Source organism: Gossypium hirsutum, chromosome A12 (genome assembly GCF_007990345.1).
Source record: "Gossypium hirsutum isolate 1008001.06 chromosome A12, Gossypium_hirsutum_v2.1, whole genome shotgun sequence".
NCBI lineage: Eukaryota > Viridiplantae > Streptophyta > Magnoliopsida > Malvales > Malvaceae > Gossypium > Gossypium hirsutum.
This window is the reverse complement of record NC_053435.1, coordinates 85,528,774-85,552,463: the sequence shown is the minus strand read 5'-3', so window position 1 is coordinate 85,552,463 and position 23,690 is coordinate 85,528,774. Positions and strand designations below refer to the sequence as shown.

Here is a 23,690-nt window from a genome sequence, read left to right as displayed (position 1 = left end):
TTGTGCTAAGCTATTTTAGTTGCTTGCTTTTATTTTTTTTGGTCAGTTGGTATGCCGCCAGTTATAGGATATGGAAATGCTTGATTTATTTGTACCATATAAAGGGCGTGGTTGTTGCCCTACATGTATCTCATGTATAAATGGGGCACATAGTATACACACATATATGAGTATGGGCATTTATTTATACATACATATATGTGTGTGTGTGGATTCCTTGTGATTGATAATTTCTGTACAGACTGCTTTCTCGAGTCTCTGCGGTGTTCTCCAGCTATAGTTGAGACTTTGCTTGCCCTTCTCCCCCCTGCAGGTGGTACATTTGTTATATAATGTGGTGTCAATAAGGGATTATGCATTTACACAACTATTTAAATCAGATATCGCAATATAACAAGATAAAGTGGGAGAAACTGGGTCTCAATAATGATTTGAAATGGGGGAATTCATCAAAATGTTAATATAGACTTCATGTATGGACTTGAATAAGATGCAGACACGAATGTTAATAGTTCACCAGAGTCTCTCTTCGAAGCTCTTTCTGCTAAATAGGCGCAGGGCTTGAAGAACGGTCCATAAGTCTTTGACCATTTCTCCAATTTTGAACATATATATTTTGGTCCAAGAGTATCAGCCCAGAAAATGATTCCTCCCCTAAGTCGATTCATCATTCGTATCGAAATTAGGAATTATACATTTGAGTATCGGAAAGAATTAAAAAAGCAACAGCGGCACAAACCACAAACCTATATTCCGGGAACCCCATGCCTGTAACAGAAGCAACGTCGAGATCTGATGCCTTGACAACAATTTTGTCCTCAAGAACGCAGCATGCCTCGTTCACAACAGGGAAGAGAATCATTTCAACTATCTCTTCATCGGATAACTGCATCAACTGTTAACAAATTCGAAGCCATCGAATGTGGATGCACACATAGAGAAGTGGAAAGGATAGGGAGAAAATTTCATGTTAGAAAATTCATAAATTCATACAGAGAAAAGCAGTATAGTACTTGTAACAACTACTTCGTGCAAGCCTGCTTGTTATCTTCTCAAACACACAACCTGATGGGAAATATAACTGAACTTTAAGAAGTTAAAGAACCTCATAATCAATGCTGAGACCGGAGATGCTCCTTGCCTCGTTTACATACATCTTAATATCAGGATTAGGGGTAAACTTGGACTCCCCGTCATAGATGTAGAAACCTTTTCTAGTAGTTTCATCTGAAACAGGAGACAGTGATGGAGGATTCCAGATGTCGATTAAATGGTTCAGTTTCTGGTCCAATAGCGTGCCAAAAAGATTGTCAGCTACTATAAGGAAAAGAGCGGACAATGTACCTGCTTGGATGTTCTCTTGCATAACAGAAATCAGCTTCGACAACACATTGAATCTCTCTCCAAAGTTCTTGCTGAGTTGGATCTTCATTGCAGTTGCAACCTCAAAACCAACAAAATCCATCATTCTGCATCAACAACATAAAGTTTAAAGCCAATCTGATGGATACATAAAGTTTAAATATGTTGAAAGTACCTAAATGGTCCCATAGTCATTCCAAATGCTGCAACTGCCTGGTCAATCTGATAGAGGTCAACTCCGTGCTCAACAAGCATCATGGCTGCTTGTGAATAAGGAATGAACATTCGGTTAATTGCAGAACCACTGGAATTGTGGACTACCACCGGGGTTTTCCTCATCGTCTTTCCGATAGCTAGCAAGTCAACAATGACTTGAGGAGATGTTTTTTCTGTTCGAATTATCTCCATGACCGGCAGGAGATGAGCTTGACTGCATCAAAAGTTCACATCAATGATAGGTTGGAAACTAAACAAAAAGAAGCACAAAGCAAACCTACCCGAAAAAATGAGTCCCGACAATACGATTTTGGAAATTTCTTCTTTCATTGATTAAATTCAAGTTTATCATGGAAGTACTGCTAGCAAGTATGCACTGTGGTGGGAAATAACTTTCAAGCTCAGCAAAGATCCTCTGCTTTAAAGAAATATTTCCACTAACAGCCTGCTTAAAACACAAGGAATTAAAAAATATATGCATTTAAAAAGGTCAGGTTGATTGACAACCTTAAATCTACAAATATATTTATTGTTATTCTTCATTTTTCTTTCTTTTTTCTGTTCATTCATAACTTCTCAGCTTACTATAAATAAGTTCTATTTATGTTTTTCCACTTTCCCATTTATTTTAGACATATATCTCTTCTATATCAAGAACTTGTCACTGTATTTTTTGGTGATAGATCCAGGGACGGGTAGTAGGAGTGGCCGAAAGGAGATAGATGTCGAAGGTAAGTGTACTAGGTGAATATGTTGAGGACATGCCTAAGACTTGCTGAAAAATAGGTCTCTAGACCAAAACTTTATGAATTTTTAATTTTTTGGCATGATTTTAAGGGTAAATTAAGTGATTGGACAATACAACAGATTATAGTATGCTTCTAATATATTTTTTTCTTTAACCTTTTTTGGGTTTCATATTTTTTATTAAAAACCAACAATTGGTATTAGATCTCTTATCTTAAGGGATCTCTGAGTTGAGAGAAACACATAAGTTTTAAACATAGAAGCTGACACAACGTTTTCTCATATTGTTTCACCAATTTTTTATGGTGATAACTATCAAGCTTGGGTTGTTAGAAAGACAGTCTATCTTGATACGATGAATCTTGAGGAAGCAGTAGAAGAAGACTACGATGTTCTGTCATTACTAACAAATCAACCAATGAATCAACTAAAGTGTGACATCTCGTTTTCAGTGAAATTGGAACAGTGATTTCCGGACCACAAATTTGAAGTCAGAAAAATTTATTTTATTATTATTTTAGGTTCTACTATATGATAGAAATAACGTATAAAAATTTCGTTAAGAAATTTTACTGTTTACATACTTAATTTGATAAAATGGACTAAATTACGTAAAGTGCAAAAGTTGTATTCTAATAGCTAAAAGTATTAAATAGCTATAGAATTTTAAATTGGAGGTCCTTATATAGTAATAAGCCATTAAAGTTGTTAATGGATAAGCATGAATAGTCATTGTTGGAAATTGAATGAATTATTAAGGTTAATTTTGGAAATTAGTGATTAAAGTTATAATAAATAAAATAAAATAAACTATTATCATCATCTTCCACAAAATTAAAAAAGAAAAGAAAAGAAAAGAAAACCTAGCCATGGAAGCTTGAAATTTAGGCAAGCTTATTTTGCTCAATTAGGTATGTATTTTTGTTCCGTTTTTTATAATTTCTATATTTTCAGGATCGTTATAGTTTAATCTAGCTAGCTTGGAGATTAATTTGCAAAACTGTTAAAGTATTAAGGTTTTGGTATTGATAAACATACTTGAGTTTTGAAGTTTGATGATAGAAAATGAATGGTTGTTGTTAGACAAACAACTTTTGTAAAGAAATTTTTGGTGAAATCATCAATTAGTGGATAAATTGAAAAAGGTGATAAATTTATAGTAAAATTTGTGAAATTGTGAATTACATGGGCTACTATTAATATGTATAAAAATTGGCTAGGCTTGAGTAAGGATTAAATTGCATGAAATTCATTTTTCGAGCCTAGGGACTCAATTACAAAGGAATTAAAAGCATAGGGAAAAATGGTAATTTTGCCAAAATTTCCATGTTGGATTAAATTGAATGAGAATTATATTGAAATGAGTTAAATTCATTCATATAGATGCTGTTAGGCCTCGTACAGAGTTAGATCGAGGCAAAGAGAAAATATCGAATTAGTTGCCTCCGTATCTACGTACACATATTGAGGTAAATTTGTGTAACTAAATTGTATATTTATATGTTTTAAATTGAATTATAGGCATGTGATTTATATAATTGCCATGTATAAATACCAATTTCATACGATTACTGAGTCCCGTTTGAACCTTAAAAATTTATAGGATACAAATGACATGTCATTAGGGTTATCGATTTGGTTGGGGTCCTATATATGTTGCGGACACACCACAACTCGTACGAACTTCCAGATTTGCAGCTCGTGAGAGCTTACCGATTCTCAGCTCGTATGAGCTTACCAATTCATAGCTCGTGAGAGTATATCGATTCATAGCTCGTATGAGCAAATATGTACATGAATTGACGGATTATAGTTCAGTACACCTCGTGTGTACTACCCTTGTATCCAACGATATTTTAAATGGTTTAATGGACAATGTTCTGTTATGAGACAATATGAGTTCGATACGGACTAGTATAGGTACATACATGAAATACATGGAAATGATATTGCATGATATATTGAAACCAGAAATGGATGATACATGTACATGAAACTTGTTTAGTGGTCATATTCATCCATGTTTATTGGCTATTATATGTGTTTTACATGGTTAACATGTCGAGTATATGTGTGTAACAGCCCGATTTAGGGCCAAAACGGAATAGTGGTTTTGAAACCATAAATATGAGATAGAAATAATAATTTTATTATCATTTTAAGGTCTATGGCATGATTTCATGACTGTGTGAAAATTTTGTTTAGAAATTTTATCGATAGAGGGTCCAATTTGATATTTAGGACTAAATTGCAAAAGTTGTAAAATGTGTGCTCTAGTTCACAAAGGTACTAAGTACTTGTGAGTAATGGGTTTTTAAAGTGGAGTTCCTTGTATAGTAATTAGACCATTATACTAGTTTGGACAAAAATACCTAAAGGAAGATAAAACATCGTAGTTTTTAATGAAGGGTAATTTAGTCATTTGGTAAATAAAATAATAAAATGGGAAAACAAAGCCAAAATTTGGTATCATCTTCATCAAGTTGGTTGAAACTCTCATAGACACCATAGCTAGGGTTTTTCCAAGCTTTCAAGCTCAATAGTAAGTGCATTCAAGCCCCGTTTTTAATGTTCTTTACATTTTTAAAATCCTCGTAGCTCGGTTTACCTATTTCTACCATTATTTCGAGTTAGGGTTTATGTTTAAAAATTTACCCATGAATTATATGCATGTATTTTTATGTTTGATGGTAGAATATGAATGTTTGAGGTTAGGAGAACGATCTTTTCTAAGCGATTTTTAGCGAAAACTAGCAAAACAGTATAATCGGTAAAAATACCTAATGCTCATAAGTACATGTTAGAGTGAGAATTTGATGTTGTTATAGAAGAGAAAAATGTTCAGCATGTCATAAAACATAAGAATAAGGGCTGAAATTAAATTTTTGAGCCTAGGGGCAAAATCGTAATTTTGTAAAAGTTAGAGGGCAAAAATGTAATTTTTGCATAATGTGATTTTTGGATTGAAATAAATAGTATGAGTGTTAAATGAGCTAAATGTGTTGTTATAGATTAAGAAAGGCGTGGAATCGACCTCAAACGGGGGAAGGAAAAGGTTTTGGACTAAATTGCAAAATTTTCATATTTTGCACCGAGGTAAGTTTGAATGTAAATAATACATTAACTTCATTTACATTTTTGTATTTCAGCCTATTTTATATATTTTAGTTGATTTTGAATCATAAATCGACTATTGGAAGAATGAAAATAAGTAATAGTGTGAGAAATCCCGGTTGAACTTTTGGAAAGATTGAATAATATAGATGAAATATAGCTAGGTCACATGTATGGTGCTGAGTGCACATCATGTGTACAAGAGAGCTACGAGATACTATGTAGTAGTTAGGTCACATGTGTAATACGGGATGTATCCCATGTAGACAAGAGAGCTACGGGAGAGGATAAATGTAGCTAGTTCGCATGTGTGATTCCAAGTGAAGGACACCATGTAGACAAGAGAGCTACGAGATAAATTGGCTAGGTCACATGGGTGGTACTAAGTGTTCATCATGTGTACAAGGGAGCGAATTATATGAAATATGATGGTGGAGCTGTGTGCTGAAACCACCAAGTATTGAGGATTGATCCGAATTGTTCAACGGGATGATTTTATAGTGACATTGTAATCATGAACCTACACTTGTGATGTATGAAATGTGGTGAAAGTGAATTGTGATATGTAGGCTAAATGAGGTAAATACAAAGAAAGTGTGAAAGAGTGAATTAGCATTAATACTGTTTTGGACAGTTGCAGTGACGTGAATTTGAAAAATCACCAAAAATAGTATGAATTTAATTAGAGGCTGAATGAGATATGAATTTAAATCTTAATGAGTTTATTTTCATGTAAAAGAAACAGAGCAAGTAAAGGAGCTCTATATTTTGAGATATTTATATTTGTGTGTGACTTGCTCAGAATGACTATGTGATCCCCTGTTCTAACTTTTAAAAATCATTAAAAATTTTAAAAAACTAATTAATAAATATAGTTTATATTTCTAGATTCCTTATTGAGTCTAGTTTTAAATGAAACAAATTTCATGGCTATTTGAATTGTGTACTGGGAGAAATTCAATTCGTAGTGAACAGAGGTCAGATCAGTTGATCTGTATAATAGGGGAAATTTTAACTAATAAACTGTACTAATTGGCTCGACCAAAAATTCTAGAAAAAAATTAGTAAGAAGTAATATGAGTCTAGTTTCAGGAAAATTTTACGAATTTGAATTTCGAGTTTTGTAACTCGAGTTATGATTTATTTAGTGAGTATGACGCAGTAGAGACAGCTTGACCAAAGTGGAGTAAATGGTGAAATTAAAAGTAGATACACTTGAGTTATTGTGTAAACATATTAGATTCTTTATTCATTATTTACATACTTGCTTACTAAGCTATAAGCTTACCTTCTTTTCTCTCTTTTGTCTTATAGTGTCGTCCAGCTTGCACAGGAGTCAAAGATCGTTGAAGATCTGCCTATACTATCAATATTTTTGGGTATTTGAACTAAACATTTTGAATTATGGCATGTATAGTAGACTTAGTTATTTTGTTACGTGTCATAATTGTCTAGGTTTTAAAATATTAAGTATAAATTTGACCGATTATTTTGTACGAAACCTTTGAAATTGGCTAAAATTATTAAAGGCATATGTTATAATGATTCATGATCTAATTGTATGCCATATTTTTGTCTTGGTTTTATTTAATGGTATGTACTATGATTCGGTAATACCTCGTACGCTGTTCTGGCGACAGATACGGGTAAGGGGTGTTACAATGTGTTTAGGCTTTTGGCCAAATTGGCTTGGATATGTTTTGTATGCTTACCTTAAATGTGATTAAATGGTAAGTTAATTTCTTTGTTATACGAACTTACTAAGTTTAAATGCTTACTCCGTGTTATTTTTCGTGTTTTATAGTAATTCAGAAGATTTTTCGGGTTGAAGCTTGTCGGAGCTATTTCACACTATCCACTGGCTCTCTTGGTACTTTTAGATAATTAAATTTGGTTATAATGGCATGTATAGGTTATTTTGGCCTATGTTGGCATATAAGTGTTTTGTTGAGATTAGCCACTTAAATGGCTTGTATTTGGTATATTTTGATGTATATATATGTGGTCTTATCATATTGATGTTTGTTAGAGTAGTATATTTGGTACCATTTGGGATTATACATATATGTATTTGGTTATTTAGGTAAATTTGGATGTTTGGTTGACATGTTTTTAAGTTGTCATTTGAGGTGCCTAAGATCATATTGGTTGTATGTGGTGATAATACATGTTTAAGACTTGATTTTAGCTTGTTTTGAATACATTGTTATGGCTTGTTGATGTGCAATATGTTGAGTTTAGGTTGGTGTCAAATTGGGTGAGAAATGTGGCTTTAATGGCCTATTTTTGTCTACACGGGTAGAAACAAGGATCGTGTGTCTCAGCCGTGCATGACACACGGCCAAATGACACGACCGTGTGTCCCTTATATCTTCTTTAAAATGCAAGTCAATATGCTTATACGGCCTAGCACACGGGTATATGGCTTGGCCGTGTGACATAAGTCAGAGAGTTACACGGGCACGGGCACAGGGTGAGACGCAGCCATGTGTCCCTATTTCGAATGTCCACACGGCCTAAGATACGGGTGTGTATCTTGGCCGTGTGACCCCTACAACTTTGAAAAATTTCAATGTTTTTTGAAAAATTCTTTGAGTACTCGATCTAGTCCTAACTTATTTCTAACGCATATTTTGGGCCTTGAGGGCTCGTATAAGGGACAATATGTTTGATTTCGACTAGTTTCTAACATGAATAATCTATGATATAAAATGTTTGTATTTTCTGTCTGTTTGATTTGTAATATCTGGTAATGCTCCGTAACCCTGTTTCGACGATGGATTTGGGTTAAGGATGTTACATTTATTGGTATCAGAGCTAAAGTTTAGTTGATTCTTGAATTGAATGTAGTGTATACGAGTCTAGCTATACATGTCATTATATAACCTGTGATAATGTGATATCTCTTGACCGTTTTAAAACATGTTTTTACATAGCAATAACATCCAACTGAGCTGATTCCGATGAAGTAGAGAGTAACGCTCAAGCCTCCGTTCAAGGAGTAGTTTCGAATGGTACGACGCCCGTATTTGAGGGTTGGAGAGGAGAGGCTAAATAAGCCTTCTTCCAGATAATGAATGAGTGGTTTACCGAAATTGTACGAACGAACCCGATTGCTTAACAACTTTCACCCCCTCATGTTCCTCAACTGGTTCCCGTTATTCCTCAAAGTACAGAACCTATCAGAGTTGGTAAGCCTCCTGTTGATAAGATCTGTAAGTACAGTGCTAAAGAATTCTGAGCTACTACCGATGATGATTCTGAGAGAGCTAAATTCTGGTTAAAGAATACCATCAGAGTTCTTGATGAATTATCTTGTTCATTGGATGAATGTGTTAAGCGTGCGGTATCTCTATTAAAAGATTTGGCTTACTAATGGTGGAATACATTGACTTCTGTAGTGATGAGAGAGAGTATTACTTTGGAATTCTTTCAAATTGAGTTCCGTAAGAAATACATCAGTCAGAGGTTTCTCGACTAGAAACGTAAAGAATTTTTAGAGCATAAACAGGGTTGTATGACAATGTCCGAATATGAACAAAAAATTGTTTAATTGAGCAAATATGCTCGAGAATGTATTCTGACTAAGACTGCAGTATTTAAGTGGTTTGAAGATGGCTTAAACGAAGATATAAAACTATTAGTCGAGATACTTAAGTTGAAAAAATTTGTTGTACTAGTTGATCGCACATATAAAGCTGAATAGCTGAGCAAAGAGAAAAGACACGCTGAGACTGAAGTCAGGCATTCAAATAAGAAATTGATAGGAAAGTCATACCAATCAACATCGAAGAAATAAAAAAAATCACTACCGTTCAACTACTTCTGTGGGATACTCCAGTAGAGACAAAGGTACCCGACGTTCCAGTCCTAAATCTCAGGCTACACCTGTAACGAGTGTCGGTAATGCTAGAAACACCAGACCTAAGTGTAAGCACTATAACAAGCCACATTATGGTGAGTGTCGAATGAAGAGCGGAGCGTGTTTCAGATGTGGCTCATTTGACCACTATCTTAGAGATTACCTAGAGAAATTTGAGAAAGATAATATTCAAACTTTATGGCCGAGCACCACAATTGCGAAAGGTATACCACCTCGTAATCCTGGAAATGTGAGTGGTAGCCGTGGTGTGACGAAAGAATCTACTATAAGGTCTGAGGCACAAACACCAGCTAGAGCTTATGCTATTCGTGTGCGCGAAGATGCTTCTACGTCAGATGTTATTACCGGTACTTTATCTCTTATTTATACTTATGTAACTGCTTTAATTGATCGCGGATCGACTCATTAATATGTTTGCACAAATTTGTGTCTAGTAAAAATTTACCCGTTGAGTTCACTGAATTCGTGGTTAAAGTATCAAATCCTCTAGGCCAGTATGTGTTAGTTAATAAGGTTTGCAAGAACTATCCGTTAATGACTCAAGGCTAAAGTTTTCCAACTGATTTGATGCTATTACCGTTTGATGAATTTGATATGATTTTAGGCATGAATTGACTAACTTTGCATGATGCTGTGGTAAATTGTAAACCAAATTTTATCATATTGAAATGTCAGAATGGTGAGATGCTTCATATTAAATCAAATAAACCGAATGGGTTACCTATTGTGATATGACTATGCCAGCACAGAAAAATGTGGGAAAAGGTTGTAGTGCTTACTTTGCTTATGTATTGGATACTATAGTGTCAGAGTCGAAGCTTGAATCAGTGTTAGTGGTTTGCAAGTATCCTGATGTGTTTCCACAGGAGTTACCTAGATTATCGCCGGTCAGAGAAGTCAAATTTGCTATAGAACTTGTACCGAGAATAACACTGATATCGATAGCACCATATAGAATGGTTCTTACAGAGTTAAAAGAGTTGAAAGTACATTTACAATAGTTGACTGATAGGGGCTTTTCTCAACCTAGTTTTTAACCTTAGGGTGCACCAGTTTTATTTGTTAAGAAAAAGGACGGATCAATGAGATTATACATTAACTACCGTCAGCTCAACAAAGTTACAATCAAGAATAAATATCCATTGCCTCGCATTGATGATTTGTTTGATTAGTTGAAAGGTGCCACAATATTCTCGAAGATTGATTTTCGTCCTGGCTATTATCAGTTACGAGTGAAAGATTCAGATGTGCCAAAAACAACGTTCAGAACCAGGTACGGACATTATGAATTTCTTGTGATGCTATTTGGTTTAACTAGCTATAGTATTTATGGATTTGATAAATGACTGTATTTAGATAGATTTGTTGTGGTATTTATTAATGATATTCTGATATATTCCCGAAATGAGACTGAACATGCTGAGCATCTGAGAATTGTTTTGTAAACTTTGTGAGATAAACAACTATTTGCTAAATTTAGCAAATGTGAGTTTTGGCTTCGGGAAGTTGGTTTTCTGGGACACATAGTATTGGCTGAAGACATCAGAGTTAATATGAATAAAATTTCAGCAATGTTAACTTAAAACCACTGATAAATGTATCTGAAGTCAGAAGATTCCTCGGATTAGCTGGTTATTACCAGAGATTTGTAAAAGGGTTTTCGATGATAGCTACACCGATGACACGACTATTACAGAAAGATGTGAAGTTTGAATGGTCTGATAAATGTCAGCAAAGTTTTAACCAGTTGAAAGCCCTATTGACCATGTACAAGCCCAATTTTGGGCCCTAAATACCCACACTAAACCCATTAACCCAAGTCCATTACAGCCCAAACACCCATAGCCCAAACACAAAATAAAAAAAAAGAAAAAAACCTAAACTAAGAAACCCTATCCCACCACCTCCAGTCACGTCGACAACAAGTGGCCTCTGCTCCACCGCCTCTGCACCTGCAAGCATTAAGTGAAGGAATAGACAGATATTAAGCAAAAATAGAAAAATGTAATAGATATAAAAGACCGAGAGAAAACCATTGGGTCTCTCGTCAATTTTTTTTAGATACAAATAAAGCATTCAATTTTTCTAGCAAGAAAAACAGCAATATTATCCATCAAAAGAAAAGAGAAACAGCATCAAAAAAACTAAAAGCCCTCAGAAACAGAAGCCATAGGCACAAGGTGATTCGTTTACTTTCCCTTTTTTATTGTTATTTCATAACCAAATCTACCTATTAAATGCCCTTATAAAAGTATAAATATACAACATAAACAAAGGAAACACATTTAAAAACAAGAAAAGGAAAATTTTTTACCTTTGACCGCCGTGCACGGCGGTCACCGGCGCCGGAGACACGGCAGAGGACGGTGGAAGACCGCCAGAGCGCTGACCAAGCTCGAACTTGCAGAGAACACAAAGAAAAGGCTTAGTTTTTTTTTTTAGAAACAAACAACAAAAATGATTTCAAAGACAAAATTTTGACTTATATAGATGATACAAAACGGCGTCGTTTTGATCGGCACCCATAAGCCCAAAACGACGCCGTTTAGCTACCCTGACCCGAGAACCGGCTCCGACCCGCCTCAGGATCCACGCGTTTTCGTATGATGGTTTAATTACGCGCATGGTCCTTCCGCTTTTCACACGTTTTGCAATTAGCTTTTTATTTCTTTCAAATTGGCTTCAAAATTCATCACGTCTTTTTAAGGGTGCGGGCAAATTACCCTTTTGATCCTCTGCAGTCGCGAGCGCATTCAATGGGGTCCCTTCTTTCATATTTATTTTAAAATCAGCCCCAAAACTTAATATGTGTGCCGAATTTAGTCCCTTCTTCATATTTAATATTGTTTCTATATTATTTTTACTCTTTGTTATTTTAATATTATTCATTATTCTATTTTACCTTTCTTGTATTATTATTTTTAGCATATCTTATTATTATTTAGACATTTTTTAAATTAATATTACATATATATTTTATAGTTTTTTATATATATTATTATTGTTCCTAATATATCTTTTAGGTATACATATTCAAATACTCCATTATGTACATTTTGTTATGTCTATCCTTACCTCTATATTTATTATTAATATTAATATATGTTTTATTATATATCTTTAATATATATACGTATACATTTATATATTATTGTTATTATTAGCTTTGATATTATTGTTTTGTTAATACATTTGTGTCATATATACATACTTTTAATATATATTTATATATTATACTTCATATTATGCCTGTGTAAATTAATATCGTATCATGTATATCATTTTGTTATAATTTTTATACATTGTAAATGTCATATTATGATCTACCATGTATATTATGTATGTCATGTATATGTTTTAATATATTATGTGTATTTTGTTTTGTATTACACGTATATGTTATGTATATATATTTGATTTTATCATATATTTATTTTCCATATATTTATGTAATGTTTTTATTATTATTGTCATTATTTTTACATTTTTATTATAATTACTATTATACCTCTCACCGTTATCATTATTGCATTATTACTTTTATTACTATAACCTTCTTTATATGTAATTACCTATATGCTATTGTTTTTATACTAACTAATTTAAAATATATATATATACGTATTTTAGCGTACTTATGTCACTTATATATCATTATTCTCATTATTATCGTTTCGTCACCTATTTATTTATACCTTTGTAAATTATTTCAAACCTTAAATCATTCATTATTTGTATCATCATAATTATCATTACTAACATATATATACTATGTAATTTTATTTCGTATACATTTTTATATATACCATGCATATGTGTCTTTTAATATCGTACTATTATTTATATATGTTTTTTTATTTCTTATTGCTTTTATTGTTACATAGGTACCTTGATACGTATATGTATGCACTTTTGTATCATTATTATCGCTATCATTGTCATTTTATTTCGCCGTCTTTATATTTATTCATTCGTCAAATTACTTATGTATTTGATCATTTCATTTTTCTCATGCATTCGTTTATATTTACGTATTACTAACCTTGCTTCTATGTCATCCTTTCATAATTACTCGTTACTATCACTCATTATTATACGTTATTATTAATATCATAATTTGCTTTTATGTATTACTATAAATTACATTATGCTTTTACTCAATGCCTTAAAACTAATTCTTTCATAAAAGTGATATTCCGTATTTGGTAAATCGAGATAATCGTGCCCTAACTTACTAGGTTTTGATTTTTCTCATTTAACTTAAATAACGGAATACCCTTTTAAATCGCTATACGGGTTTTGAAAAATGCTTATTCTCAAAGATGCGAAGTGTTGTGCCCTAACTTACTGGGTATGACATTTTGTCATCTCGAAATAAGAATTTGTTTTGAAATAAAGGCAATATTCGGTGTTTGAGAACTCGGGAAAACGTACCCTAACTTACTGGGTTTCGATTTTTCTCGCTTACTCTAAATAATCGAATACCCTTCTAACAAATTAAAATACGTAAGTTTTATATAAAAGGTAAGCTCGCTCTCAAAAGTTCAAGATGTCGTGTCCTAACTCACTGGATGTGACATTTCATATTTTGAGACGAGAAGGTCTTTAACACTTGAACTTTTTATAAAAGAGGGATCGTATTTCAAAATTCTTTCAAGTTTCTAAATTTTCGACACTAAGACACTAATTAATCAACTAGGTACCAATTTTGGGCGTATCGAGGGTGCTAAACCTTCCTCGTGCGTAACCGACTCCCGAACCTGTTTTCTTGATTTGCGTAGACCAAAATTGTTGTTTAAATAAATCAAACTATCTATTAAAAAACAATCACTTTTACGAGGTGACCTGATCACACCTCGTCAAAAAGGATCGGTGGTGACTCCCGTTTTTTTGTTTTCATTTTCAAAATCCAAGTCGATTCCCGTTTTTCAAAAAAATGGTTACGACAGCTTGGCGACTCCGCTGGGGACACGAATGAGAGAGTCAAGCCACAAGTTGATTAACTCTTGTCTTTTTATCGAAAATTGAAAATTTGGTTTTGAAATACGATCCTTTCATTGTATTTCATCAGCTATTTTTGTGGTACAATACCTGCTGCGTTGGTTCGAGTCTTTAAATAGTTTTGCATAGTGTATTGCATGACTGCTGTGGTCACACCCCTTTAAGTGGGAGTGAGAAACTACTCCTTCGTGAGGTTTTCACCACCGTTCAGGATAGTGGATCGCTTTCGGGATACATCCGTACCTATGTCTTCGTGAGATTTTCATCTCCATGCAGCCATAGGAAAATGTATCCCCCTGAACTGAACTCGGTCTGTATGAGCCTATAATGGGTGAAGATCGAGGAATCCGCTAGTTCAGGTACCCTTACTCTAGAACCAAACCCCATATAGCGAGCCTTAGGAACCCACCCTAGGTAGAGCCACTCCAAAACCCTAGTAGTTACTTGAGAAAGTGCTATATTTATTATGCTTTGTTTGCTTTGAACTGCGTATAAATTACTGACTTGGTTTGTTTTACTTTGATTATATTTGCATGGCATTTTCATTGTAAAAGGTGTTGATTCGCATTCGGTTCCTAAATAGATAGCATAACATGGAAAATGGGTTTTTTGATAAAGTAGAAGACAACGCGGCTGTCCGGATATGGGCTGAGACAACACAACAAGAGAAAGGATACAGTCTTACCGAGGGGTACGTGTCAGAGTTATGAAATTTTACTCGGATCAGCATAACTCAGAATAATCTCCAAGAGATGAAAGAAATTTGGGGTCAGTGGGATGATGAGGTCAAACAGCTATTCTATTGTCATTACGGTGATTTACCTTATCTGCTCGATGTCAAGGTAGATGAACACCTGTTTCGAGCCCTTGCCCAATATTGGAATTCCACTTACAGTTGCTTCACTTTCGGGAAAGTAGATTTGGTACCTACTATGGAAGAATACACGACCTTGTTCCATTGCCCAAAGATTCAGGTTGACAGAATTTATGCCAGACCTGCTAACGTCCCAGCATTTTCAAAAAAGCTAATGAACATCACAGGGATGAGTGAACAGTGGGTGACAACCCGGATCAAACAAAAAGGAGATTATAAATGCATTCCTTGGAGGAACTTGATGGATCTAGTCTTAGCACACCCCGACGTGAAGAAAAGGGTAGATGTCTTCGCCTTGAGCATTTATGGACTGGTCATCTTCCCCAAAGCTTTGGGGCATGTAGACGAGGCTGTTGCTGACTTTTTTGACAGGCTTGGTAAAGGAACCACAGCTGTACCCGTAATCTTGGCTGAAACTTTCAGATCATTAAATGCTTGTAGAAGAGCGGGTGAAGGGAGATTTATTGGATGTGCACAGCTCTTGCTATCCTGGTTCCACAGCCATTTTTGGAAAGTGGAAAAGGTCTCGTATCGTATCTTCTCTGAAAATTACTCTCCGCTGAAAGAGTTAGTGGCTACACCGAGGCGAGATGATGTGACAGAAGAAAATTGGATGACGGTTCTCCAAAATCTGCAAGAAGAAGATGTTGAATGGAGAGCCCCGTGGATGGTTCCTGATGAAATATTATACCGATGCGGAGACTTCGATTGGGTTCCCTTGTTAGGAGTATGGGGGGCCGTCGAGTATGCTCTTCTGCTTGCATTGCGACAATACAGATCCAGACAATTTACACCACCAACATACGGGTTAGCCCAGTGCGAGTTCATGTTCACAGGGAATAATTAGAAAAAGTAAGTTCATGAGATATCAAATGCCTGGAACCAGACTCGTAGAATGAAGAAGTTTGCTGCCAATCCCATGACTACTCCTGAGTACGACTGATGGTGGAATCAGAGGATTAACGACAACATCCCTACATCAGATCAAGGGAATCTTCAGTCTATAGAAGAGCACTTGAAAGTAATCCCATCTGAGCTAGAAATCATCAGGCAAAATTTTGAGAGAAAGAGTCTGGAGCTAGAAAAAAGGATCGAGCAGTTGGAAGAAGAAAAGATGCAGTTAGGGTTAGATGTCGATGTCCAGAAACTAGAAGCTGAAAAACTCAGAAAAGGGAAAAACAAGGCTGAAGAGGACTTAGACAGTGTGAAAATGGACTATAAGAAGTTGCGCAGATCAATGAGAACCGCTGGGTTAGGAAAAACATCTGAACAATGGCGACATGAAGTTAAAGAAGAACAAAGCAAAGCCAACCAGTGGGAGAAAAAATTTCGTGATGCTCAAGCTCGAGAAGGTGCTCTGAAAAGAAGTTTGATAGAAAGCCAGAATGAAAAAGAAGGGTTAAAGATCCGAGTATCAGAGTTAGAGAGGTCATTGTATCAGTATTGCTCGCGTAACTCTGCAATCGAGTTGAAAGCTAGTCAGAACAGAATCGAAGAATTAAAAGAGAATATAGAAGAACTCAAAACAGCGCTGCAAAATTGTGAACTTCAGATAGAACTCCTCCAGGTAAATAACGAGCGATGGAAGGAGCAACTTCATCAATCTCAAGACCAAGTCAGGAGCAGGGACTACGTCATGGGCGAAGCTTTGACTTAAGTGCGAGAACTGGCTGATCACTTGCAAACATTAGCAGTAAAAGCCGATGTGCTGAGTTTAAAATACGAGTCAGAACCGGACCGAGGACGAAAGCTAGCTTGGCTTCTTAGGCAGGTCAAGGCCTTAAGTATCAGGGCCAAGCCTTATATGTAATCTATTTTATGTAAAGAAACTTGTTTTCTAGAAAAGTTACTCTAATGAAATCGAATTGGAATCAACGCTTTTTTTGCATTCATCGCATTCATTGCATTCATGCATCAGCATTGCATCATATGCACTAAAACTCACAAGAAACCCTAAAAATCATGGCAGTTACCCTGGAACATCGTTACGGTACAAGGGGAAAAACAAGGGCAATGGACCAAAGGTTAGAGAGATTGGAACAAATGCAAAAAGAGATGCAGGATCAATTACAAGCACGTATACAAGAACAGCTTGCCAAAATCCAGCAAGATATGAGGGACCACATGTTGGAGTCCCAGAAAAGCATGATGGACCAATTAACTCGTCTATTGGCTGGCGGATTAGAAAAAGGGAAAAGCCCTTTGATCAATGCGGGAGAAGATAATGAAGATCTTACCTACCCTCCGGGTTTTACCGCAGCGGACGTTCAGATACAACGTGATATGTACCCAAGAAGACCATCGGTCACAATTAGGCCTCAACCATTTCAGGCCGGTGTTTCGGCACCGATAAATTATCAGGCCGGCTCGGGCTCTAATCCGGGGGATAACCCGACCAATCCTGTGGTCCTCAATCTTGATGAAGTAACAGAAGTAGAAAAGACAAGGGTAGAGCTCCCGAGAGAGCTTAAAGAAAGGTGTAGATGGTTGGAAGAAAAATTTAAAGAAATGAAAAACACCGACTATCATGGTGGAATCGACGCTAAGGAATTAAGTTTGGTTCCAGACCTGGTACTCCCTCTTAAGTTCAAAACTCCGAAATTTGAGAAATACAACGGGACTAGCTGTCCCGAAGCTCATATCACTATGTTCTGTAGACGAATGGCAGGCCATGTCAACAATGACCAGCTATTAATTCACTGCTTCCAAGAAAGTCTGGTTGGGGCCGCTTCTAGATGGTACAACCCACTGAGTCGCGCCCAGATCAGCTCATGGAAAGATTTAGCAGAAGCCTTCATGAAGCAGTACGGTCATGTGGCAAACATAGCCCCTGATAGAATCACTTTACAGAATATGGAGAAGAAGCATAATGAAAGCTTTAGGCGGTACGCCCGGTGATGGAGAGAAGTGGCCACATAGGATCAACCCCCTCTGTGGGAAAAGGAAACCACTATGCTCTTCATCAATACCCTGAAGGCACCTTTTATTAACCACATGCTGGGTAGCCCAACCAAGAGTTTTTCGGACATAGTAATGTCTGGAGAAATGATAGAAAATGTCATAAGATATGGGAAAATAGAGGCTGGGGAAAACGCTAAGAGGTCAGCACCGAGAAAGAAAGAGCACGAGGTCAATAATGTGAGCTCATATTCGAAATCAATCACCGTAAGCCAACCAAGGTCAACAACTACTGGATAGCAGGGCCCACCCAAACAAGAGCCCAACACAAAATAAAATAGGGAGAAACTTCAATTTACGCCCATTCCAATGACGTACAAGGAGTTATACCAGAGTTTATTTGACGCACATGTCATGTCTTCCTTCTATCTAAAGCCAATGCAACCTCCATACCCCAAATGGTATGACGCAAATGCCCAATGCGAATACCATGCGGGAGCCACAGGACACTCGATAGAAAACTGCACCACTTTTAAGAAATTGGTTGAAAGACTCATCAACATGAGGATTGTGAAAATTGATGATGTATCCAATACAGAGAACCCATTACCTAACCATGGGGATAAGGGAATAAATGCATTAATCAAGAGTTCGGGGAAAGAAATTAAGATGAGTACTGCAGAAGTGAATACTCCGTTGGAGGAAGTTTGGAAGAAAATGGTGGAAAGAGGGTTGATAGCATAGAATTCAAGGGTCAGACCTCAAGAAGCGAAGAATTATTGTGAGTTCCACGATCAAGAGGATCATGAGATTAAAAAATGCAGCCAATTCAGGGCTTTAGTACAAGGATTGATAGATAATAAGGAGCTCGAATTCTTCGAATATGTCGGGAGCCTAGAAGAAGCAGATGTGTGTGCCTTCGAAGAGGGGTCGACGAAGGATGTTTACAAAGTCAACCACCCAGTGGTTACCATATCACGTCCGAGAATGAATGAAGCCGGGGCACGAGTTGCACCAAAGGTCGTGATCCAAAATCCCGTTGCTTTTCCTTATAAAGATAGCAAAAGGGTACCGTGGAACTATAGCTGCAATGTGACATTCCCGGGAGAGGAGACCCCTATTAATGCATCAGAGAAAGTTCAAGACGAAGGTTTTTATACATGCAGTGGAAGGCGTTATACCCCAAATACAAAAGTCGAGCAGGTTAAAGAAAAATCATTAGCAATTGAGCAAAAGAAAGAGAAGCCGGCGGGGCCTGAACCAACTGTTAATGAATCAGTGACTGAAAAAGAAGCCAAGGAATTCTTAAAATTCCTAAAGCACAGCAAATATAGTGTCGTAGAACAGTTGCACAAATAGCCAGCGCATATATCGGTACTGGCCTTACTTTTAAGTTCCGAAACCCATCGCAGCGCATTAATGAAGGTGCTGAATGAAACTTATGTTGCTAACGATATCTCTGTAAACAAACTGGACCGCTTAGTCAACAATATAAGTGCCGACAACTTCATATTCTTCAATGACAATGAGGTACCGCCAGGGGGCCGAGGATTAACTAAAGCTTTGCGCATTACGAATCACTGTAAAGGGTACACGTTACCGGGGGTATTGATTGACAATGGGTCTACACTGAATGTCCTACCCCTATCTACGCTGAGTAGGTTGCCAGTGGATAGTTCCCATATGAAGACATGCCAAAATGTAGTGAGAGCATTTGATAGCACGGAAAGGAAGGTAATGGGGAGAATTGAAATACCCCTCTTAATCGGGCCGAGCACATACGAGGTAGATTTCTTGGTCATGGACATTAAGCCTTCGTATAATTGCCTATTGGGGGGACCGTGGATACACTCGGCGGGGGCAGTCCCTTCATCGCTGCATCAAAAGTTGAAATTAGTGACCGAAGGTCGGTTAGTAACAATCAATGCTGAAGAGGACATCATCGTGACAATAACCAGTGATGCCCCATATCTGGAAGAAAATAATGAAGCAATTGAGTGTTCTTTTCGATCTTTGGAGTTTGTAAACGCGACGTTCATCATCGAAGGAAATAAGATCCCAATGCCCAGGTTATCTGAGACTACAAGAATGGGACTACGGCTAACTATTGGAAAAGGGGCTCTACCCGGAAGAGGACTCGAGAGATACCTCCAGGGAAGGATTAATGTACCAATGATGAAGGACAAACAAGACCATTTTGGGTTAAGGTTTAAGCCGAACATGAAACAAAGAAAGAAGGAACTTGAGAAGAAGCAAGAAAGAAGGAGAGCGCGATTGAGCGGGGGAGAAATCGAATGGGAACCAATGATCTTCCCCCATATATCGAAGACTTTTGTGTCTGGAGGGGTCATTCATTCCAAGCGGAGGACGTCGGGAAAGGAAATCTTGGAAGGAATGATGGAGAGTTTGGACATCAACGCCACATATGAAGAAGAGACGGGGGTAGAGAATTTGTCAGGCATTCGCCCTATGAGCCGGGAAGTGTTCTGAATAATTGGACTGTGGAAGAGATTCTTGTAGTCTTTAGAACTAACTCAGAGTAATGTTCAAAACACACTTATTGCTCTAGGCCTAGGAGTAACAAGTGTCCTTTTGTGAAATAGGCTTATATTCTAAATTATTATTTCAATGAAATGCATCATTATGACTTATTCCGTGCAAATATTCTTTTATTCTTTCATTCATGATCATACTACATATATCATTGTTCTTAGATTATCTTGCTCTTTGCATCTTCCTTCACACCTACAACAGGTCTCCAGATATCAATGATGCGAGTGACGTTACTACTAATTCAGAATCTCCTTTTGAGCGAGATATGTGTCTGGAGGGATCCCAAGACTTTGAGGATGACAGAGACTGTAACTTATCCCCTGATTTGTTAAGGATGGTAGAACACGAGAAGAAACAGATTCTACCCCATAAAGAGACCGTAGAAGTCGTGAACTTGGGAGATGAACTAGAAAGGAGAGAAGTAAAGATCGGAGCTTGCATCACCACAGAGACAAAGCGGGACCTTATTAAGTTACTTCAAGAGTTCAAGGATGTCTTCGCATGGTCATATCAGGATATGCCTGGGCTAAGTACTGACATTGTGGTACGCAGGCTCCCCATCAAAGTAGAATGTAAGCCAGTTCGGCAAAAGCTTCGAAGGATGCGGCCCGATGTTCTGTTGAAGATAAAAGAGGAGGTCAAGAAGCAATTTGATGCTGGTTTCTTACAAGTAGTTAAGTACTCGGAATGGGTAGCCAACATCGTCCCCGTCCCTAAAAAAGATGGAAAGGTACGGATGTGTGTAGACTACGGAGACTTAAACAAGGCCAGCTTGAAAGATAATTTCCCGTTGCCTCATATCGACACCTTAGTGGACAACACGGCAGGTTACTCACTCTTCTCCTTCATGGATGGTTTCTCGGGGTACAATCAGATTAAGATGCATCCTGAAGACATGAATAAAACCACATTTGTGACCATGTGGGGAACTTTTTGCTATAAAGTAATGCCGTTCAGATTGAAAAATGCGGGAGCAACATATCAGAGAGCCATGGTAACCCTATTTCACAATATGATGCATAAAGAAATTGAAGTCTATGTTGACAACATGATCGCCAAATCTCGGACAGAAGAAGAGCATGTGCAAGTCTTGAGGAAATTATTTTTAAGGTTGAAAAAATTCCAGTTGAAACTCAATCCCGCAAAATGTACATTCGGAGCTAGGTCAGGAAAACTACTAGGATTCGTGGTCAGTGGAAAAGGGATTGAGATTGACCAGACAAAGTCAAAGCCATACAAGAGTTACCTCTACCACGTACTCAGAAGGAAGTTTGAGGATTCCTAGGAAGACTAAATTACATCGCTCGGTTTATTTCACAACTAACCAAGAAATGTGACCCCATATTCCGTATCCTTAAGAAACATAACCCTGGTGGTTGGGACGAGGAATGCCAGAAGAATTTCAACAAAGTTAAGCAATATTTGTCTAATGCCCCAGTGTTGACACCACCTAATCCAGATAAGCCTTTGATACTGTATTTGACGGTATTTGAAAATTCTATGGGATGCGTACTTGGCCAACACGATGAATCGAGAAGGAAAGAAAGAGCGATATATTACCTCAGTAAAAAGTTTACTGAGTGTGAGACGAGATACTCGTTCATTGAAAAGTTGTGCTGTGCTTTGATCTGGACAACCCGAAGACTGAGACAATACATGTTGTACCATACAACTTGGCTGATCTCTAAAATAGATCCTCTGAAATACTTGATGGAGTCGACTGCCTTGAACGGGAGAATGGCCCGATGGCAAATTCTACTTTCTGAATTTGATATAGTCTATGTGAACCAGAGGCCGTAAAAGGGAGTGCGATAGTAGATTTCCTAGCCAGCAGAGCCCTAGAGGACTACGAGCCTCTGAACTTTGATTTCCCAAATGAAGATCTAATGTGCGTAGCAACCACTGAAGAAGACCCTCAAGAAGGTCACCCTTGGAAGCTAAACTTTGACGGAGTATCAAATGCCGTGGGTAACGAAACCGGGGCAGTTTTGGTGTCCCCAAACGGAGATCATTATCCATTCACTAGTAAATTGGATTTTGACTGCACGAACAATATGGTAGAATACGAAGCATGCATCATGGGAATAAGTGCAGCCATAGAATATAAAATCAAGGTGTTAAGAGGTATATGGAGATTCTGCCCTAGTGATTTATCAACTGAAAGGTGAATGGGAGACAAGAGACCCCAAATTGATCAATTACCGGAGGTTGATCCTTGAGTTAATTAAAGAGTTGGATGATATTGTCTTCTACTACCTCTCATGAGAAGAAAATCAGGTGGCTGATGCCCTAGCAACTTTAGCTTCTATGATTAAGGTGAACCAACCACAGGATGTGAAACCAATCCAAATGAGCATTTACGAGGCCCCGGCTCATTGTTACAACCTCGAAGAAGAAGAGGAAAATTATGATCACCCTTGGTACCACGATATCCTACGATATGTGAAGAATCGTGAGTACCCCGACCAAGCTACTGAAAATGACAAAAGAACGTTGAGAAGACTGGCCAGTAACTATGTCTTAGACGGGGAGATCCTATACAAAAGAAGAAAGGATCAGGTACTGTTAAGATGTGTAGACGTTATTGAGGCCAAGAAAATCTTGGAGGAAGTCCATGAGGGCGTCTGCGAGACACATGCTAATGGTTTTACAATGGCCAGGCAAATTATGATGTTCGGTTATTATTGGTCTACCATGGAAGGAGACTGTATTAACTACGCCAAAAGATGTCATAAGTGCCAAATCTATGGAGACAAGATTAATGTACCTCCCTCACCTCTGCATGTCATGACTTCGCCATGGCCTTTCTCGACGTGGGGCATGGATGTGATTGGGCCAATTTCTCCAAAAGCTTCAAATGGGCATCGTTTTATCTTTGTGGTCATCGATTATTTCACCAAATGGGTGGAGGCCACTTCATATGCCAATGTCACTAAATCAGCAGTTAGCAAGTTCCTGAAAAAGGAAATCATCTGTCGATATGGAATGCCGGAAAGGATCATATCTGACAATGCATTGAATTTGAACAATAACACGATAGCG

At 37.1% G+C, this 23,690-nt stretch overlaps 2 protein-coding genes across 3 annotated transcripts; one reads left to right on the top strand and one right to left on the bottom strand.

Moving 5' to 3' along the window:
• Window positions 1–51: 51 nt before the first annotated feature.
• Window positions 52–1,717, bottom strand: LOC107925646 (peroxisomal fatty acid beta-oxidation multifunctional protein MFP2-like). Of its 2 annotated transcripts, none has more exons than XM_016856357.2 (3): window positions 1,106–1,717; window positions 747–895; window positions 52–654 (listed from the first exon to the last, which is right to left on the bottom strand). In XM_016856357.2, exons 1-3 carry the CDS (start codon window positions 1,466–1,468, stop codon window positions 450–452), a joined length of 717 nt encoding a protein of 238 aa, XP_016711846.1. In that variant the 5' UTR covers window positions 1,469–1,717; the 3' UTR covers window positions 52–449. The 2 variants fall into 2 exon arrangements, with proteins under 2 accessions (XP_016711846.1, XP_040938872.1); XM_041082938.1 differs by having other exon boundaries at window positions 769–895; window positions 1,106–1,706.
• Window positions 1,718–15,075: 13,358 nt separating this feature from the next.
• On the top strand, window positions 15,076–16,044 carry LOC107925602 (uncharacterized). Its single transcript, XM_016856316.2, has one exon. The coding sequence runs from the start codon at window positions 15,076–15,078 to the stop codon at window positions 16,042–16,044; it is 969 nt and encodes a 322-aa protein (XP_016711805.2).
• Window positions 16,045–23,690: the final 7,646 nt, after the last annotated feature.